General features: G+C 46.5%; 2 protein-coding genes and 1 pseudogene across 5 annotated transcripts in view; 2 read left to right on the top strand and 1 right to left on the bottom strand.

Annotated features, from left to right (window-relative positions):
- The window catches only part of LOC107395542 (olfactory receptor 52K1), an 82,268-nt gene extending 71,390 nt beyond the window's left edge, over window positions 1-10,878 (top strand). For all 4 annotated transcript variants that reach the window (XM_070543659.1, XM_070543658.1, XM_070543660.1 and 1 more), the window contains one exon: window positions 5,960-10,878. In XM_070543659.1, the coding sequence (XP_070399760.1) occupies window positions 5,994-6,941 (948 nt within the window). In that variant the 5' untranslated portion in view covers window positions 5,960-5,993 and the 3' untranslated portion in view covers window positions 6,942-10,878. The remainder of the gene's footprint in view (window positions 1-5,959) is intronic.
- Window positions 10,879-12,554: 1,676 nt separating this feature from the next.
- On the bottom strand, window positions 12,555-14,377 carry LOC129163933 (olfactory receptor 51B2-like; annotated as a pseudogene).
- A 642-nt stretch (window positions 14,378-15,019) lies between these two features.
- On the top strand, window positions 15,020-17,274 carry LOC139061520 (olfactory receptor 1D2-like). Its single transcript, XM_070543662.1, has 3 exons — window positions 15,020-15,758; window positions 15,861-15,981; window positions 16,108-17,274. Exon 3 carries the CDS (start codon window positions 16,154-16,156, stop codon window positions 17,096-17,098), a length of 945 nt encoding a protein of 314 aa, XP_070399763.1. The 5' UTR covers window positions 15,020-15,758; window positions 15,861-15,981; window positions 16,108-16,153; the 3' UTR covers window positions 17,099-17,274.
- The last annotated feature ends 1,276 nt before the right edge of the window (window positions 17,275-18,550 follow it).

The following is an 18,550-nucleotide window of genomic DNA, read 5'->3' on the forward strand; positions in this document are numbered from 1 at the left end:
ACTACCAACCTGATTAATGATAAACTGGCACCGGTAACTGAGAGGCTGGTGCTGCTTACTGAGAAATAGCACCTTTACCGGCGTTACTACTAGATACGCTAGGGACAAGCAGCCCTCGGCTGGTCATTGACTGGATCACATACTCCCTCTGCTGTCTGTTAGCATGGATAGGCTAGCGTTAGCCTGGACGGGCTGGTGTTAGCATCAGAGAGGCTAGCCATTAGCGTGCCTAGGCTGGCCACTAGCTGGATTTCCTACCCCCTCGACGGACCTTTAGCATGGATAGGCTGGCGTTAGCATCAGAGAGGCTAGCCATTAGCATGTGTCGGAGAGCCACTTACGCTATTGGATGCATTTTTTTTGTACTTTTATTAAATGTATGACATACTATGAGACCTCCAATCACAGTTGTTCCTTTGACAGAATACGTTGTTATACAGATTAATAGCTAGCCTCTGCTAACACCAGCCCGTCTAGGCTAACGCTAGCCTATCCATGCTAATAGACAGCATGTGATCCACTCAATGACCAGCCGAGTGCTGCTAGTCCCTAGCATATCTAGTAGTAACACCGTTAAAGGTGCTATTTCTCAGTTAGCAGCGCCAGCGTCTCAGTTACCGGCGCCAGCTTATCATTAATCAGCTTGGTAGTTTGCATCGGAACTTATATAGCCTCCTGCTGCTGGGCAGTAGTCTTAATTTTGTTCCCCATACTGCCCCATAAATCCTAACCCCAAGAATGAATTCATTCAAAGGCTGATGAGCACATTAGGGTTTTAGTTTTGTTTTAAACAACCCTAGAGTTGGAGCAGATCTGAGATCCAGGGGAAGCTGATTCCATTTATGAGCAGCATAGTAGCTAAAAGCATCTCCGCCCTGTTTGTTTCTGACCCGGGGTTCTACCAGCTGGCTGTATCCTAAGGATCTACTGGGTGTATATACGGGAATGAAATCTGACATGTATTTTGGTCCCATGCCATTGAGTGATTTATAAACTAGTAGGTGCACTTTGAAATCTATTCTGTGGTTTACTGGTAACCAGTGTAGGGATCTAAGAACAGGAGTGATGTGCTTCGTTCTCGTGGTTCTTGTTAAGACTCTAGCAGCAGCATTCTGAACATACTGCACTTGCTTCACAGCTTTTTTGGGAAGACCAGTTAGGAGTTATTGTTACTGTTATTATTATTATTTTCATGGTTGTTGTTCTTGTTAATATTATTATTGAAGGTTCCTGATGAAGGTACTAATCCTGATGCTCCATTTGGACGCGTTAAGGATAAAAGTGGTTCGATGAGGAATTGTGACAATGGTCTATAAGGAGTAAAAAGGTTTTAACGCAGGAAGTGACCAAATGAATAAGAGGACAACAGAACTCTTTAATAAACTGGACTTAAGGTGGGTCCCACCTCTAAGGTTTTTACAGAAATGAAGTCATGTAACACAAAGAAACAGTCCTAATCTCAGTGTGATCCATGCAAATGAGTCAATGTTTTTCTGGTTTTGCATCTACTGTGCTTTACCAGGAGAAGGGTCTTGTGAAATTTACCGGTTGATCTACGTTCCTACTCTCATCTACGGTCGCAAGCTTTGGGTAGTGACTGAAAGAATGAGATCGTGGATACAAGCGGCTGAACTGAGTTTTCTCTGCAGGGTGGCTGGGCTCTCCCTTAGAGATAGGGTGAGAAGCTCGGTCCTCTGGGAGGGGCTCAGAGTAGACCCGCTGCTCCTCCACATTGAGGAAAACCAGTTGAGGTGGCTCGGGCATCTGGTTATGCCTACTGCACACCTCTGGAGGGACTATGTTTCTCGGCTGGCCAGTGTCACGGTCTGTGTCTGCGTCTCCCTCATGTGTCTCCTTGTGTGCTCCATTCCCCTCTAAGAATCCCCCTTATGTCTCTCTTTGTGTTCCTCGTGTGTCCCCTGGTCTTCAGCCCTCCAGATATTCCCTCTCAGGTCCTGTGTTCCTTCGGTCTTCCCCAGTCACCCCTCTGCAGTTTTTATAGGTTCAGCTTCTCATTTTATTTTGTCTCTTTAGTATGTTTTCCCCACAGGTTTTTGTAGTTTTCCTTCCCCTTAGAATATTATTTAGCTGCCTCTTCTTGTCTTTAGGTTTTTTACTCTTAGGTCATGTTAGTTTCTTCCCTAATTACTAACTCTGTTCACCTGGCCTCTCTTCCCACACAGCTGCAGGTCATCTCCCTCTCATCCTCCCCAGTGTATAAAGCCCTGCCCGTGTCTCAGTGTCTTGTCGGTCCATTGTTTTGTTGTCAGCGTTGTTTTGAGCTCTATATGAGCTTTTGTATCTCGTCTCCAGGTTTTGTGCTCTAAGTGAGCTTTTGTATCTCGTCTCCAGGTTTTGTGCTCTAAGTGAGCTTTTGGTTCTAGTCTCCAGGTTTTGTGCTCTAAGTGAGCTTTTGGTTCTAGTCTCCAGGTTTTGTGCTCTAAGTGAGCTTTTGGTTCTAGTCTCCAGGTTTTGAGCTCTATGTGAGCTTTCGGTCTCCTGTGGTTCAGGACTTATGTTATGGGCTTCCTGCCCTTTTTGGATTTTTTGGTTCATCATCCTAAATAAAAGGATTAACTTTTAAACCGCTCCTGCCTCGTTTCATCTGGGGTAATCTGCATCTCGGGTCCTAACAACCTCCTTGCTCTCAACGTGACAGCCAGGGAATTTGGGATGTCCCCTGCGACACGACCCCGGATGAGCAGAAGAAAATTGATGGAGGAATGCACTCTAATATATTACTTGAAAACGAGGTATTATGTACCTCATAATATACTTATTTATAAATACAAAATACCTCATATTCTTGTAATATTTTTCTTCTTTTCTTTCCATCCTGAATTCATCCTCATCTCCACCAAAACCAGTACGTGACATCCTGTTAGCATAGTGGCCCACTTATTACCCTGTTTGGGCAGTAATTCAATTCAATTCTATTCAAAAATACTTTATTAATTCCAGATGGAAATTGATTGCTGTAGTAGCTCAGAATAATAATAATAATAATAATAATCAAGTCATCAAAGAGTTGTTGTATATTATAATGGCTGTTGGCAGGAAGGATCTCCAGTAGCGGTCAGTGTTGCAGCCAAACTGAAGAAGCCTCTGACTGAAGACACTCTTCCGTTGTCGGACAGTCTTGTGAAGAGAATGCTCAGGGTTGTCCATCATTTTCTTGATTCTCTGGAGAATCCTTCTTTGCATTATCTCCTCCAGCGATTCCGAAACTGCCGAAACTCTGGCTGAGTCCTTCAAAGGGCTTGGAGTTCCTCCATCTTGTTGGCCAGTGATGTCACATTCCCCACTATGATCGATGGAAGAGATGGTTTGAATTTCCTCTTTCTCTGTCTCCGTTTTGCTCCCGCTCTGCACCCACGCTTCTTGCGTTTTAGCTCATTTGGGATTTGTGGCTTCAGTTGAGGTATTATTTCAACCTTTCCAATGTTAATCAGCTGCTCCCGATTGTAAACCAGCTTGATGAAAAAAAGCTAAAAAATAGCAGTAAAAAAGCTTCACAGCACCAGAAACAGAAAAGTAAAGTGTCCAAAAAATACCGTTTTTCTTGAGAAACTAGAAGAAAAAATGTCCAAGAAAAGGCTAAGCTAACATATAGTCAACAGAGCTACTCCAACATGCAGCCACCCAGAGCAGCGCAGTTCCGACAAAAACACGTCGTGTTCCAGCACGGTATTTCCAACTCAATTAAAGAGACTAAAACCTTCTAATACTTCTTTTTGAACTCCATTTTAATTGCAGCCATAGATCATTTTTTGTTCGAGCTATTTTTAGATTATTCGGTGACGTGGAAATGTGCACTTTTAATGTGGAAGAATACGTCTGCATGTGGTTTCATGCACAAAGTGCCTTTACATAAATATTCTGTCCAATGTTACTTGTCTCGTTCTCTTTTTTGTTTTTACACCAATTCAAACTTCAGCATTGCAGAAAGTAGCTTTCACAGATGACACCGCTCTTCTGTGTGGTACTTCTGATACAGGCAGCTGCATTTATTGCTTTTAACAGAAGTGTGGACGTTCCTGAGCTTCTCTACACCGGAGCGCGGGGAAACGATGGCTCTCATCTTCTGGAGTTTCTGCCTCGATTTTCCATCTTTAATTCACTGAATGATCATTTTAGCTGCTTTATGAATCTAAAAGTAGAAGAATGAAGGAGGCTGAATCAGAAGATGATTGAGATTTAATCACAACTGAAACATTTCTCCACACATAACTTTCCCAATGATCTAATGAACAAAAAACGTTTGTGTTGCTGCTGTAACACAATTAGTTCTTCCTCCCTATGACTTCCGTAACCATGGCGACAGCAGAGCATCCCCCTCTGGTCTCCTGAGCCTGTTAATTGTCCTGTTAGAGTCCGAGTGTCCACACAGACCAGGTCTTCTGGGTTCTGGTGCAGCGAGGACTCCCACCGGGGCTCATTACCGTCAGACGCAGCAGCAACGATGATGTAAGCACACAGGTGACCTCTGACACCACGCTGGCGATCCAAGTGAAAACATCAAAGCCTTCTAGGCAATCTCTGGGGCCAAACAAGGTCACAGGTTCACCTGAGCAGTCTCAGGTAACTTTGCTCATTTTGGAGGTGAAACAACAAAACGGAACATTTGTACTTCGAGCTGACGAAGCCGTGTTTCTGCTTGTGTCTGTTTAACCAGCAGGATCTCACGTCTTTCACCAGTTTCCAGTTCTCTGTTCCTAAAACCAAACGGGGTTTCCTAAATCTAAAGAAAGGAGCTTTGACCTGAAGGCCTTCTCAGACTGAGCAGAAGGAATGTGTTTAAAACTATTGTTGATTAAAGATGTTTGAAATCACAAAGTACAAGGCAAGAAACATGATGAACAGATGGATGGATGAACAGATGGCGTCGTCGTCTGCTCAGATGATGTCTCTGTGGGTGCAGGACGTCTTGATGGTAGGGTGACCTCTCTGTGGTGGGGTGACGACTCCTTTGGAAGGTGGTGTCTTCCTGGCATTGTAACATCGCCATGGCGGGAGGACTTCTCTATATTTGGGTGATGTCTCCATGGTGGAGGGATGTCTTCCTGGCAGGGAGGTCATCTAAATGGTGGGAGGACATCTCCACATTAGAACGATTTCTCCACAAAGGGAGGACGTCTCCTTGGTGAGGACATCTCCTGTCCGTGGGGATTCTAACCGTCAGCAGCCTCATCCAGAAGGTATAAAGCAGCAGCATCAGTGGCGCACCAGCTGATGATCATCTGAAGCTCAAACATCAAACACCGCAGGTTGCTCCTCCAGCTGATGTGCAGGTTTCTCTGAACGGACATCTGCACGTCGGCAGCATCCGGCTGCTGATCTTTTTTAAGAGTACCGGTAAATCAAACGATCAGCTGCTGACGGGTTTCTGGAAGGGTGTGTGGTTTGCTACAGGAACAAGAAGAAAGGTCTGAGTGAAACCAGCTGCTAAGATTGAATCTCTTTTGACAGCGAAGGTGTCTCAGGTCCTCCTAACAGCTGACCTGGTTCGTGTCAAACATGTAAAATTCTTAATGATCCACACAGAGCAGTGGAAAAGCTCTACCACCTCCACCCTTCTATGGTTTCACCTCTGGTTCCCTTCCTGTCGTTCATTCTTCATCGTTAAGTTTTCAGCTTCTTTCCTGTCATATTAGTAAAAATCTGCTTTTAGATGGTTCAGTTCCTCCGGTGGTTCTTCTGCACGGGGTTGAGGACTTTATCAGGAGGGGCCAAAGGTCACCTCCGTAGACGACGATAAACAGCTGATTATTATGTTTGTTGTGAAACTTGCAGTTTGGCTCTTTGAAAAAAGACAGACGTTAACGTGTTTCCTTCAGAGTTGACTTTAATTGGAGTTTTTGTTTTTATTCTAGTGACATGAAACCGTTTTGTTTGTGTCTGAAAGGAAAAAGCTGAAGTAACAGAAACTTGTAGTTCATCTGATTCTCTCTGCTTGCAGGCTGGTGACGGGAGCGTTTCCGGCTGAAAGCAGGATGACCAACATCTCTTCACACAAACACTTTATCCTGGTTGGTTTTGAAGAACTCGGAGCTCTGAGACCCGTCCTCTTCCTCCCGTTCTTCCTCATGTTCGTCGTCTCGCTGCTGGCCAACTCCCTGTTGGTGTATGTGGTCATTTCCCGGAGAGCCCTTCATCAGCCAATGAGCATCCTCATAGCTGGCATGGCCTGCGTTGAACTCTGCCTCCCAGTATTCTTTGTGCCCAACATGCTGCTGAACTTCCTGTTTGACTGGAAGGGGATCTCTCTGATTGGCTGCCTGATTCAGATGCACTTCATTCACTTTTTTGGAGCTTTTCAGACCACCTTCTTGGTGTGGATGGCTCTGGATCGCTACTTTGCCATCTGCACGCCTCTTTACTACCACGAGGTGATGGCTCTGCAGAGATTCATCAGGTTTGTCATCCCGCTGTGTGTCAGAAATGCTTTGCTCATCACCGTGTTTGTGAGTTTAGCAGGAAAGCTCTCCTTCTGCACCGACAGGATGAACCACTGCTTCTGTGAGCACATGGCCCTGGTGGAGCTGGCCTGTGGAAGCACCTCCATCAACAGTCTAGCAGGACTGATGGCTGTGTTCCTCATTCCTGTCTTTGACTTCTTTGTCATCGCCGTCTCCTACGTCAGGATTTTCAGCTCTGTGCTGAAGTCTAGAAGCTCTGGAGCCAAAGCCCTGCATACCTGCGTCACACACATCATTGTCCTCTCTTTCAGTCTGACGCTGGCGCTGATCGCTTTCCTGTCGTATCGGATCAGAAGCGGGCTGCCTGCAGCCATTCGGGTTTTCTTCAGCACCATGTACCTGCTGTTTCCCTGCTTCTTCAACCCGATCATTTACGGAGTCAGAACCTCTGAGATTAGACAGCACATGCTGAAGCTGCTGGCCCACTGGAGATGTTCTGTCCAGACTCTACCCTTCTCTTAAGGGATGTATCATGTCAAACGGATTTCCGTGTTCCAACCAGACATGCAATAAAATGCACTAGACTATGTAAAAGTATTTTCCTCCACACCGGCTTCGTGTTTTTGCTTGCTTTGAACAGTGCTCTTGTGAAACAGACAGACAAATAGGTGATAGATAATAATAATGACAACAACAACAACAACAACGTATAGGGTCTTTATAGCACTTTTCAAGGCACCCAAAGCACTTTCCATTATTCACACACTCACCTTAACACACTGCCAGTGATGGTAAGCTACTACAGCCACCCCGGAGGGGTCTGACAATGGTGAGGCTGCTACTCCGAATCCGAATCAGGGTTTATTGCCATATGTGCGAGAATCAAAACATTAGGAAAAGCTGCGGTACTTGGTGCAAGAAAAAAAATAAACAATAAGCAAAAATTCAAAGAATCACGAAAAAGAAAAATCAAGTAATTCAATTCAATTCAATTCAAGTTTATTTATATATCGCCAAATCACGACAAGAGTCGTCTCAAGGCACTTCACATAATAAACATTCCAATTCACAGTTCATTAAGCCAATCAGGAATAATGTTTCATATATAAGGAACCCAGCAAATTGCTTCAAGTCACTGACTAGTGTCAGTGACTTGATGCAATCCTCATACTAAGCAAGCATATAGCGACAGTGGAGGGGAAAACTCCCTTTTAACAGGAAGAAACCTCCAGAGAATCCTGGCTCAGTATAAGCAGCCATCCTCCACGACTCACTGGGGATGGAGAAGACAGAGCAGGCACACACACACACACACACACACACACACACACACACACACACACACACACACACCCCAAGCAATGTGTCTATGGTTACATTGTGATTTCTTAGTAAATATTCTATTTGGCGAGAGATAAACTATTGTATTTATTCTAATGAACCTATAATTAAATGGGTAAACTAGTAGTAGCACATTCAATGTCAAAGAGAGTACAAAGTTATTATCAGGAGAGGGAAAATGTTTAAGTGGTTAGCAGCAGTGGGCTAGACGATGGCCCCCTCCATGAGGCCATCACAGCTCAGCAGAACATCGTTGTAGCTTCTTCTGGGGAGAAAAACACTTAGAGAGAAAATAAAGTTAACAGCTGAAATAGCAGGAAATAGTACAGTTAAAGAGCAGATTGTAGAAGAAAGTAGTAGCGTGTGGAAAGTGGTCAGTGTATCCTCCAGCAGTCTAAGCCTATAGCAGCATAACTACAGAGATAACTCTGGATAATCTATCCTATTTAGATGGAGGCATGTTGGAGGCAGGGCAAGGGAGAGCCGTCTTTACCGACTGTACACTCCACCTCCCTCTACTCCCCCACTTGTCCAGATCTAGGCTAACATCAGATTTTAACCATAGGCCCTATCAAATAAAAATGTTTTAAGCCTAGTCTTAAAAGTAGACAAGGTGTCTGCCTCACGGAATAAAGCTGGGAGCTGGTTCCACAGGAGAGGAGCCTGATAACTAAAAGATCTGCCTCCCATCCTAATTTTAGATATTCTGGTAACCACCAGTAATCCTGCAGTCTGAAAGCGAAGTGCTCGGTTAGGAATGTATGGAACAATCAGGTCACTGATGTATGATGGAGCTTGATTATAATAGGTGATACGAATAAACACAATGAAGTGATAATAATACAGAGAGGCAATAATTAGAGAAGCGGCTACTATATACAAGTCACTGTAGATACTGGTCAGCGCGGGTCAGTTTAGGTGCAAACACAACACTGGGTCATGTGACTGAAACAAGCGACTGGAATGGGCAGCCCTGAGTCCGAGCGCAGAGGGGAAGCAACTGTTCTTGTGGCGAGAGGTTCTGGACTAAATGGACCGGAGCCTCCTGCCGGATGGGAGCGATTCAAAAAGACTGTTCAGGGTGAGACTGATCAGATGATCCGACCTGCACGCCTCATGGTCCTGGAGGTGTAAAAGTCCTGTATAGAGGGGAGTTTGCAACCAATGACCTTCTCAGAGCGTACAACACGCTGCAGCTTCTTCTTGTCCCTGGTGGTAGCTCCAGCGAACTACATGGTGATTGAAGAGGTGAGGATGGACTCATCCTATTTCGCGCCATTGGCCCCTCTGACCACCACCTGCACAAGCAAGTCAGGTGAAGTGTCTTGCCCAAGGACACGATGGCAGAATACCCCTGACGGGAGCTGAAATTGTGCCCATGACTCTCTGGTCATGGGGCAACCCGCTTTACCTCCTGAGCTGCTGCCCAGACAGATAAACTGACAGACAGACAGATGGATGGATGGACCTTTATTGTCCCATGGGGGAAATCTTTTTCACATAAACTATCAAACAGACTTGTCAATGTGGACAAAACACAGACAGGACAGCACACACGGAAGTGGATTGAATAGGGATTGGCTCGAGGTAACTTAACGTTGATTTGCCGGCACGGTGTGTGTTGTAAAAAGGACCTAAGAAACCAAAGAAGTCCAGTGCCTTCGGTTGAATTACAAGGCATTCTGTCCTACAAGAGACCACTGCAAACGTATCCAACATGAGTAAAGTTGGTCTTAGTTAAGCTGGTTTAACTTCCAAAGCCTGGCTCACACGGCAGGATGTCCATGTCAGTTTTTGACACCACACACACACACACACACACACACAGACACACACACAGGCCACTGAGGCCATCTTGTGGCCGAAAAGGGGCACGGCACGTACCCCCCCCCCCCCCACACACACACACACACACATACACACACACACACATACACACACACAAGAGAATAAATTGGGGGTCTCAAAAAGGGCCAACATTTATTCAATTGAACCAGGTCCCCCGCTATCTAAACACACAAACAATAACTAGCTAACTAACCCTGGATCTCCAAAGGCGGGCAGATTAAACACTTATCATCGCACGGCGCTGATCCCCAGCGCTGCGGAGTGTTCCCGAGATGTCTGCTCTCACAGACAACACTAGCCTTATAGGAGGATCCGACACCTAAAAACAAAAACCCTACAAGGGAGCCTCATAATTAAACTGTATAACGAAGCGGTCGTGATGAGGATGACAAAGCCCTTCTCTTGGAGAATCTCCAGGCTGACTTCCTGGAGCAGTTTCACAGTTATCCAACCCATCCGAGACAACAGCACAAGCAGCCATGGGCTTTGGTGACGGGGGGTTTACGCTCTTCCGGTTTTTCCGCTTGAGACGAAAACAATCCCTAATCAAATTACCTTTTTCGTGACAATAAAAACATTCCGGAAGGTCACTGGAGTCAGAGGAGGTGTCAGAGGATCTCCTACTTCGACCGGGGTCTGCTCTTGGTCCCCAAGACCGATGCGTTAGCTTATACTCATCTGCTAACAGTGCAGCAGCCGAAAGAGTTGAGACCTTCTGTTTGTTTAAATACAAAACGAGCCTCTCAGGCACGTGTCTTATGGGGCGACGGTGGCACAGGAGTTAAGTGCTCACCCCGTAATCGGAAGGTTGCAGGTTCGAGCCCCGCTCAGTCTGTCGCCGTCGTTGTGTCCTTGGGCAAGACACTTAACCCACGTTGCCTGCTGGTGGTGGTCGGAGGGACCGGTGGCGCCAGCGCTCGGCAGTCTCGCCTCTGTCAGTGCGCCCCAGGGCAGCTGTGGCTACATCGTAGCTCATCCCCACCAGTGTGTGAATGTGTGTGTGAATGGGTGAATGACTGATTGTGTTGTAAAGCTCCTTGGGGGGTTTCAAGAACTCTAGAAGGCGCTATATCAAATACAGGCCATTTACCATTTACCAAACTCCTCCACCATGATTAGTTCTTTGAGGTCAGCTAAGGAGTCTACCCCTGAAGCTGAACACCATTTTTCGAAGAGGCCTGATTTCTCATGAGCATATTCAACATATGTCTGATTAGGCCAAGGTTTTTCAAAACGAAAGCGCTGACGATAAGCCTCAGGAACAAGCTCATAAGCATTTAACACGGCGGCTTTTACACACTCATAATTTGAACTGTACGTTAGAGACAGAGCCGAAATAACCTGTAGGGCCTTACCTGTGAGCCTACACTGCAAAAGTAACATCCACACCTCACGCGGCCACTGGGGGGTCACCGCAATCCGCTCGAAAACAGGAAAATACCCATCCGCTTCAGTCTCTCGGAAGGGCGGAAGCAGGGCAACACACTTTGAGACGTCGAAGGCGGGTAGCAATGATGCAGTAGCCGGAGGAGACATAGTGTCTCAGGAGAGTTCATGCGGCGACTGAGACAAAGGCGAAGAACAGTCGGCAGCCGTCTGGTTCGAAGCAGCGGCAGCCTCCAGCGTCCTCATCTGTAGCGCGATTTCCCGAAGACGAACCTCAGTATCAAGTCTTTTTAGCTCCATTTCATGATGGAGGGTCCTTTCGAGAGTCCTTTCCTCCGCTTCCATCTTTAAGCGAGCCAGGCGCAGCTTCAATCGAGCTCCGGTTAGCGGTGAGCTGGAAGGACTAGCTCCGGACGAGACGGACGCTGGAGGCGAATCTTCATCTGAGGAAGGCGGAGCTGAAGCGAGGGTCTCCCTCTTCTGATCGAGCCGGCCCTTTTCCATATCCGAGGGCAGCGGGGACACACCAGGAGTGGACTGCGAAGGGAGGAGTCCCTGGGCCTCCAAATAATCCACCAATAATTTCTGAAGAGCTGCCTTGGTGAGCTTCTTTGGCAGAGGGAGACTGAAATGGATGGTAACCTGCTGCAGATCGGCTTTGCTGCAACTCTCCGGAAGCCGGCGCGAAGGAGCCGCCACAAACGCATGCACAGTAGGTCAAAGGTTGCCATGCTCTGCCTCTAAGGGACACAAACACAATGTTATTATCTTTACACACACTTAAAAATAACTCAAGAAAGATGGTAAATGAAGATAAATCCCGGACGAGCCCCCAAATTATTACGTCCCCGGCTCTCTAGGAGAGATGAGGAGGGGAGTAATAAGATTAGTGTGTGGGTTAAACAATAACAGAGTGCCGTGTCGCTTAAAAAAACAAGGATTTATTACAACGAAAGAGAGAATATTTACAAAGGACCTAAAACGCAATAATATATACAAAACAAAAGGAGCAATATTAAAAAGGAGAAAAGAAAAGCGCCAACCCAGAAGGGGATGGGGAGAAAACAACCGAGAATATATATTCCAAAAGGGGAGGTCCAAAGCCTAAGTCCAAATGCCGGTCCGAAGTCAAATTGCCAAAAGTTTTATCCTAAATCCGAATCCAAAGCGAGTTATTTACCAAAACCGAATCTTATCAAAAAGGAGCGAACCGAGGAGAAGAGAATAGAATAGACTGATTCCAGTCTACTCTACCCTCGGACCTTCTCAAAGAACTGATGGCTGTGGGGCAGCTTTTAACAGCTGTCCAGCAATTACCTCCGATTAACGACAGCTGGGCACCGGGAGACAGGCGAGGCAAAGGTCACTGAGACCATCTTGTGGCCGAAAAGGGGCACGGCACGTAACACACACACTTGGCTCCAGTGTAAATACAGACATGTTTATATTTTCCAGAAGTCACATGGAAACCGAACCTCAGCCGTTCCTCACTCGGTGCAAACGAAGCTTTGCTGTGAAGTACTTTAGAAAACATCCAACTCAAGAGTTCTGATGGAAAAATCTCATCCAAGACCCTCATTAAAACGAGCAAGATTCAGGAGGTCTTTCAGGTTGGCATCCCATTTCAGTTAGAGACAAGACAACTCGCATGCTGTTTCAGCTCCGAGGCCAAGAAAGCCAAACCAGCTCAAGGACGAAACTCCCACTAAAAATGACGTTATCTTCAAAATGGAGAGGATCTTGTTTTGTACTAGAAGGCAAAAACATATTCAGATGAAGGATGGGAGTGGTGGATAGAGATGATGAAACATGTAAGAAATTATTGGGTTTAACAGTGAACTTTTGGACATGAGTTATTGTTTTATGAAAAGCACAAACGCCCGTTCTGTTTCATTGTTGCCTGTTAGTCTTCTCATCTATTTCATTTGACTTGTTTATTTATGTTTTATACGTTTACAAAAACTGTCATGACTCTCAATCTTTCAGCCTTCATGCAGCAACCCTGTTCCCCTCATCAAGCTCCAGCCAAGCCCGTTTCCCTGGCAACCTCAGCCTGCACCTCATCAACTCCACCCTTCTCACCTGTTCCTCCTGCTATATAAGAAGCATTCAGCTACCCCGTCACCGCCAGATTATTGAACTCTTCTTGCCAGTAAATTCTCCAGCCATTACTCACCTTGCCATTGAAGATCCGGAACCCTGCTCCGTCCCCGACTTCGCCTTTTGGATTTCCCTGTCGGACATTTCCTACCTCAGACCTCTGGTGACTCCACTCCTAGTGAAGACTTTTTATTTTACTTTCACTGTGTTTGGCGTCATCACGGGTCTTCCGAGTTCAGTTCGTGACAAAAACGTTAATAAAGAAAACACAAAGAGCCAAGTTTGATGTTTTACATCAGCTCTCTGTGGTCTGTGACTCTGCCGGTGGAAATCTGTTTCCAGGCGCTGCGTATTTTGGACATTTGCATTCCGTACATGATGGGATTCAGAAGAGACTGCAGTATGACGAAATACAGAGACATGATAATCTGCAGCACGTCCGGAGCATCCCATACATCAAATCTGCTCTGAAGGATTTCAAACGGACAGCCAAAAGAAAAGTTTAGGGGTGAAGACAGGTGAGGCGTACAGGTGAGGCGTGCAGGTGCTGGCGGCTTTCTGCCTCGTCTGTTTGGAGCCAGCAGAACAAACTCGCAGAATCTTCATGTAGGAAAAGATGATTGGCAGCAGTGGGACTAAGACTGAGAAAGCGGTACCAAACAGTCCAGAAATATCATTCACTCTGGTGTCAGAACAAGCCGGCTTCACCACCAGGTAGTTAAGACAAACGGTGCCGTTTAAGACGTTCCCGCACAGAGTCAGATGCCCCGTTAGTATCAGGGTCACCAAAAAGGTCACAAACGAGTGAAACCAAATGAGAAGATCAAACAACAGAACCCTTAAACGAGTCATGACTGAGTGGTACTGCAGCGGGCAGCGGATGGCCAGGTATCGGTCATAAGACATAACAGCCAAGTTACAAAACTCTACTTTTACACAAGAATAAAGACAGAAGATGTGCAGGAAACAGAGGAGAGGAGCAGAAATGGTGTGAACATCCCCGTGCATCCGTCTATCTGCCTGCCCACCCATTCCTTCGGCTCGGCTTCTGACCAAGTCCTCCAAACACACCCACGTCACCCCGCTTCTCCTCCAGCTTCACTGGCTGCCAGTCAACTTCAGGGTTCATTTCAAGATCCTGGTTCTGGTCCATAGGGCCTTACATGGACAAGCACCATCTTACATTGGTGATCTTCTTAGTCCCTACACCCCCAGCAGGTCCCTGAGGTCCAGTGATCAAAGCCTACTGGTTGTGCAGCACCAGGCTAAAGGTCAAAGGTGACAGATCATCTGCTGCTGTGGCCCCCAGACTCTGGACCTCTCTCCCCCTGAGCCTGAGATCAGTGGACTCAGGGGTCTCCTTTAAAAGCAGCTGAAGACTCACTTGTTCAAGCTGGCTTTTGTATGACCTTCTTCACCTCTCTCTCTTTATTCTGCTCTCCCCACCTATTCCACCTTCCTCAGGATCCACTGATTTCCCTCTTTCCTGTTCACTCTCTCTCTTTCTTAACATTTTTTCTTTTAAATCCCAATTGCTTATTCTTGCTCATTTTAAATATATTTTTAAACATTTTCTAAATGCTTTATTTTTTAAATTTTACAATTTTTTACATTTTTTGTTTTTGTGAAGCGCCTCATGATTTTTATCTTGAGAGGCGCTATAGAAATGATATTTTCTTCTTTTTCTTCTTCTTCACCCACCACCCCATCTATTATTTATTCATCCCTCCATGTTGAATCATGAAAAAATGTTTCTGTAGGGATTTAATTGAGTAAAACAAACATCCGACTGACTGAAAAGTCAAAGTGAGGCTGAGGCGTCATCCTTAGCTGCCTTCATAATAAATGTTGTGATTACTTTGTGAACAGAAGAGCATCCAGTTTTCTGTAAACCCCAAAGAAGCAGCTGATGTTGGAGAACTTGGAGTCTCTGATGTCATAGGTCATGTAAACATGGTGTCTTCTCTTCATCAGCACACTCTCCAGGCTTTCTCAAGTCCTTCTTCAAGGCCCTGGTACTTCTCTAGCTTCTCGTGTCCCTTGTTCCTGACGTTGCATCACTTGGTTCCCCATCACCATTTTGTCAGTCTGGATCTGCAAGTCCCACAGGAGCTTGGCTCTCTCGTTCTCTACCACCTTAGAGGGTTTTACTCACTTTGACCTTGGGGCTCCCAGGCCATACTCTGCACAGATGTTCCTGTACACGATGCCAGCCACTTGGCTGTGGCGTTCCATGTAAGCTTCCGCTGCAGCATCTGACTCCCTGCAGGTGTGGTGGTATGTCTCAGGCGCCTCTAGCCCACACCTTGCCTGGCGTGGTAGGTGTTGGCCTCTGTTGCTCTGGTGTTCAGTGCCTGATCCTGTGCAGCCATGATGAGTGTATCTGTCTTATATAAAGTTTATTTCAGTCACAATAAAGGTTCTGGTGTAAGCCCGACCCCTGACCCCGAACCCAACTATTTCAAAGCTTGAAGTAAAACACAAAATACGAGATCAACAGGAAGTGACCAGAAGAATCTTTTGCTTCTGTGCTGCTAAACAGGAACGCAAACACAATCCCACTGCTATGGATGATGGATCGATGACAGGTGGATAGAAAACAAACTTCTGTCCCTTCAGACTTTTCGTCTTCGTCCGTTTAACATCAGAGTCGCTGTTTGGGAGGTGAGGAGGCGTGGCCTCAGAGCGATGATGTTCCTGCCTGCAGCAGCAGGTAAATACGAGCTGCAGTCTGCTGACTGAAGGTCTTTGTGTTGTTTTTCTCAGACAGGTGGAACCAGGTGATTGTTGCTCTGATTTGAGGGGTTGTTGTGGTCCGATGATGAACTGGTCTGATGGAGGTCTGCAGCCACCTGATCTCCAGCTGAACGTTTAGACCTTTAATCAGGTTTGGAGTCAACCCTGCTTTTCCCCGACGTGTTTGAGGCTGATTTAAAGACATCTTTGTGTTTCTGCCGGGTCTCATTAGAACCTCACGACTGTTATTTTCTGCTCTGATCCGGTTTTTCTGCAGGTGGACGTGTGGCTCCGCGGCTCCATCTCCACCTGAGGTTTCCATCATGAATGAAAAGCTGCAGCTTGTGCTTGTGCTCCAGGGTCTGAACGAGTCACTGAGCAACCGTCAGGTCTACTCCACCCTGGCTCTGACGTCCTATCTGCTCACGGTTTGGGTCAACCTGGTGCTTGTGGTCACGGTGAGCCTGGATAAGGCGCTGCACCAGCCCATGTACATCTTCCTGTGTAACCTGTGCTGTGCTGGTGTCTGTGGAGCCTCCAGCTTCTACATCAAGCTGCTTCATGACCTGCTCTCTGAGGAACACCTCATCTCCTACGTGGGCTGCTTGACACAGATGGTTGTCTCGTACGCCTACGTCTTCAGTCAGTTCACCAGTCTGACTGTTATGGCGTACGATCGATACCTGGCCATCTGCCAGCCGCTGCACTATCACACTCTGATGACGTTTCAGAAGGTGGTGGTGCTGCTGTTGCTCACCTGGACCTTCTCGCTGCTGGAGTCGCTGGTCGGTATAGTCCTGACGTCCCAGCTGCCGCTCTGCAGCCGCTACATCAATGGGATAATCTGCACCAACTGGGAGGTGGTGAAGCTCTCCTGCTCCGACACGACCGCCAACAACCTGTATGGCTTCCTGATTGTGTTCCTTCACACGTCACAGACCGGACTCATCCTGGTCTCCTACGGCCACCTGATCCGCACCGCCACTCGCTCCGAGTCCGACCGCAGGAAGTTTGCTCAGACGTGCACGCCCCACCTGATCACGCTGCTGGTGTTCTCCACGTCGCTGCTGTTAAACCCGCTCTACTCCCGTTACGGAGGCCCGGAGGGGCCGCTGCAGAGCGCGATGGCAGTAGAGTTCCTTGTAGTCCCTCCAATCATCAACCCAACAGTCTACGGCATGAAGCTGCGGAAAATCAGGGCCCGGATCCAGGTTCGGTTCTGCTTCTGGCTCTCCGACAGACTGGAGACCCAGCAGGATCGCTCATAAACACACAAACTGTAGAAATGTCTGAGAGTAAAAGACTCGTTCCTGAAAACGTTTTAAAACTTTTAGATAAATGTTTGTCTCCTTCACAATAAAAGTCTTCAGACAAATTACAGATTAGTTTAATTAATACCAACAACTTTTTAATCCAACATTATTCCTACTGTAACGGAATGAAATGACTGTTTTCCACCTAAAAGTGATTTCCCCCTCTCCTCAGCAAGAACTAGTCTGCATGAGACTGCCTCAAGGTCATGCATCTGCCTCTAAACTGCTTCCTTTCCAGCTCAAGAGAAGAATGAAGACAAAGGACTCTCTCCTTTTAATAAATCAAAGAACTCTGTTTTTAATAAAGCTAATCAAACAAAGTGTTAGTCAATAATAAGATGTTGACCAATGTGTGAAATAGGGTTAGGGGGGGGGGGGTCGGTAGGTTCGCTGGAATTTTTTGACAATTAAAATTGCGCCCACATTTTCTAAGTTAAACACATCTCTTTTAACAATGGTAGTTTCTGCATCCTACTTCAGCCCTCTCCCCCCTCCCCCTGCGCAGCAGCCGCAAACTCACTGATGCGCCTGCAGCCTCTCGGAGTTCCTGCTGCTCTAAACATTAAAATAATTATTTCATTTTCTGTTCCTCACTTCTGATTACCTTCAATGGTGTCTGTTTGTTGCAACCAGGTTTTTATTTGACTATTTTTCTGTCCTGTCTGTTTATTATCTTCCTGCATCTCCTCTCAATCCTAAAGAAAAACTGCTACCTGGGCTCATATATATTCACTTCATGAGTTACCTTTGAACTGCAGTTCTAAAAGATCTACCGACCGTAAAAACAGCGGAGTGCCGCTGCTCGCCGGCCGACTACAACGGGACCGTTTTTGCTGCGGAGTTCATGCCGGAGCGGAGCGGAGATAGTGGAATCTTGGGGGTGCGTCACCGGAGGACAACAGGTGATGTGCCTCGCTCCGCAGCAGCGAAATGCATCAGGCACAAATAACAGACAGAAAACATGAAAGGAAATGAGCCGACATGAACGATCGCGTGTTTAATTTGTTTTTGAGATGGTGACACCTGATTTGGCGGTGCTCAGGACGCAATGTCTGGAGCGCACGTCAACGATCAGAGCTTTGCATGCACAAACTGGTTAAGATTAGGATGGGGGTGAGGGGAAGGTTAGATTGCAAGAGCGAAAAGGTCACAGTTTGGTTAAATGTCCGTTTTACCGCCGGTGTCAGTACCGCACAGCGCGTCGCCTCCGCCTCGATCCAGACGCGCAGGGGCTCATCACCTGCTGTCTTTTCCGAGGACTGCATCTTGTCAGTCATTATCACGTGACAGCGACTAGTTGATGACAGGCATAAAAAGTCACTACAGAGCCATGAAGTCGACTAGTCGATTATTTCGTACAACCCCTAGTGTGAAATGACAATGTTATGATTAGTGTTTTAATAAGTA

This window comes from Nothobranchius furzeri, chromosome 13 (genome assembly GCF_043380555.1).
Source record: "Nothobranchius furzeri strain GRZ-AD chromosome 13, NfurGRZ-RIMD1, whole genome shotgun sequence".
NCBI classification, from domain to species: Eukaryota; Metazoa; Chordata; class Actinopteri; order Cyprinodontiformes; family Nothobranchiidae; genus Nothobranchius; species Nothobranchius furzeri.

What these genes read in the sequence shown, in the direction of transcription:
- LOC139061520 (XM_070543662.1), top strand. Translation starts at nt 16,154, where the DNA reads ATGAATGAAAAGCTGCAGCTTGTGCTTGTGCTCCAGGGTCTGAACGAG.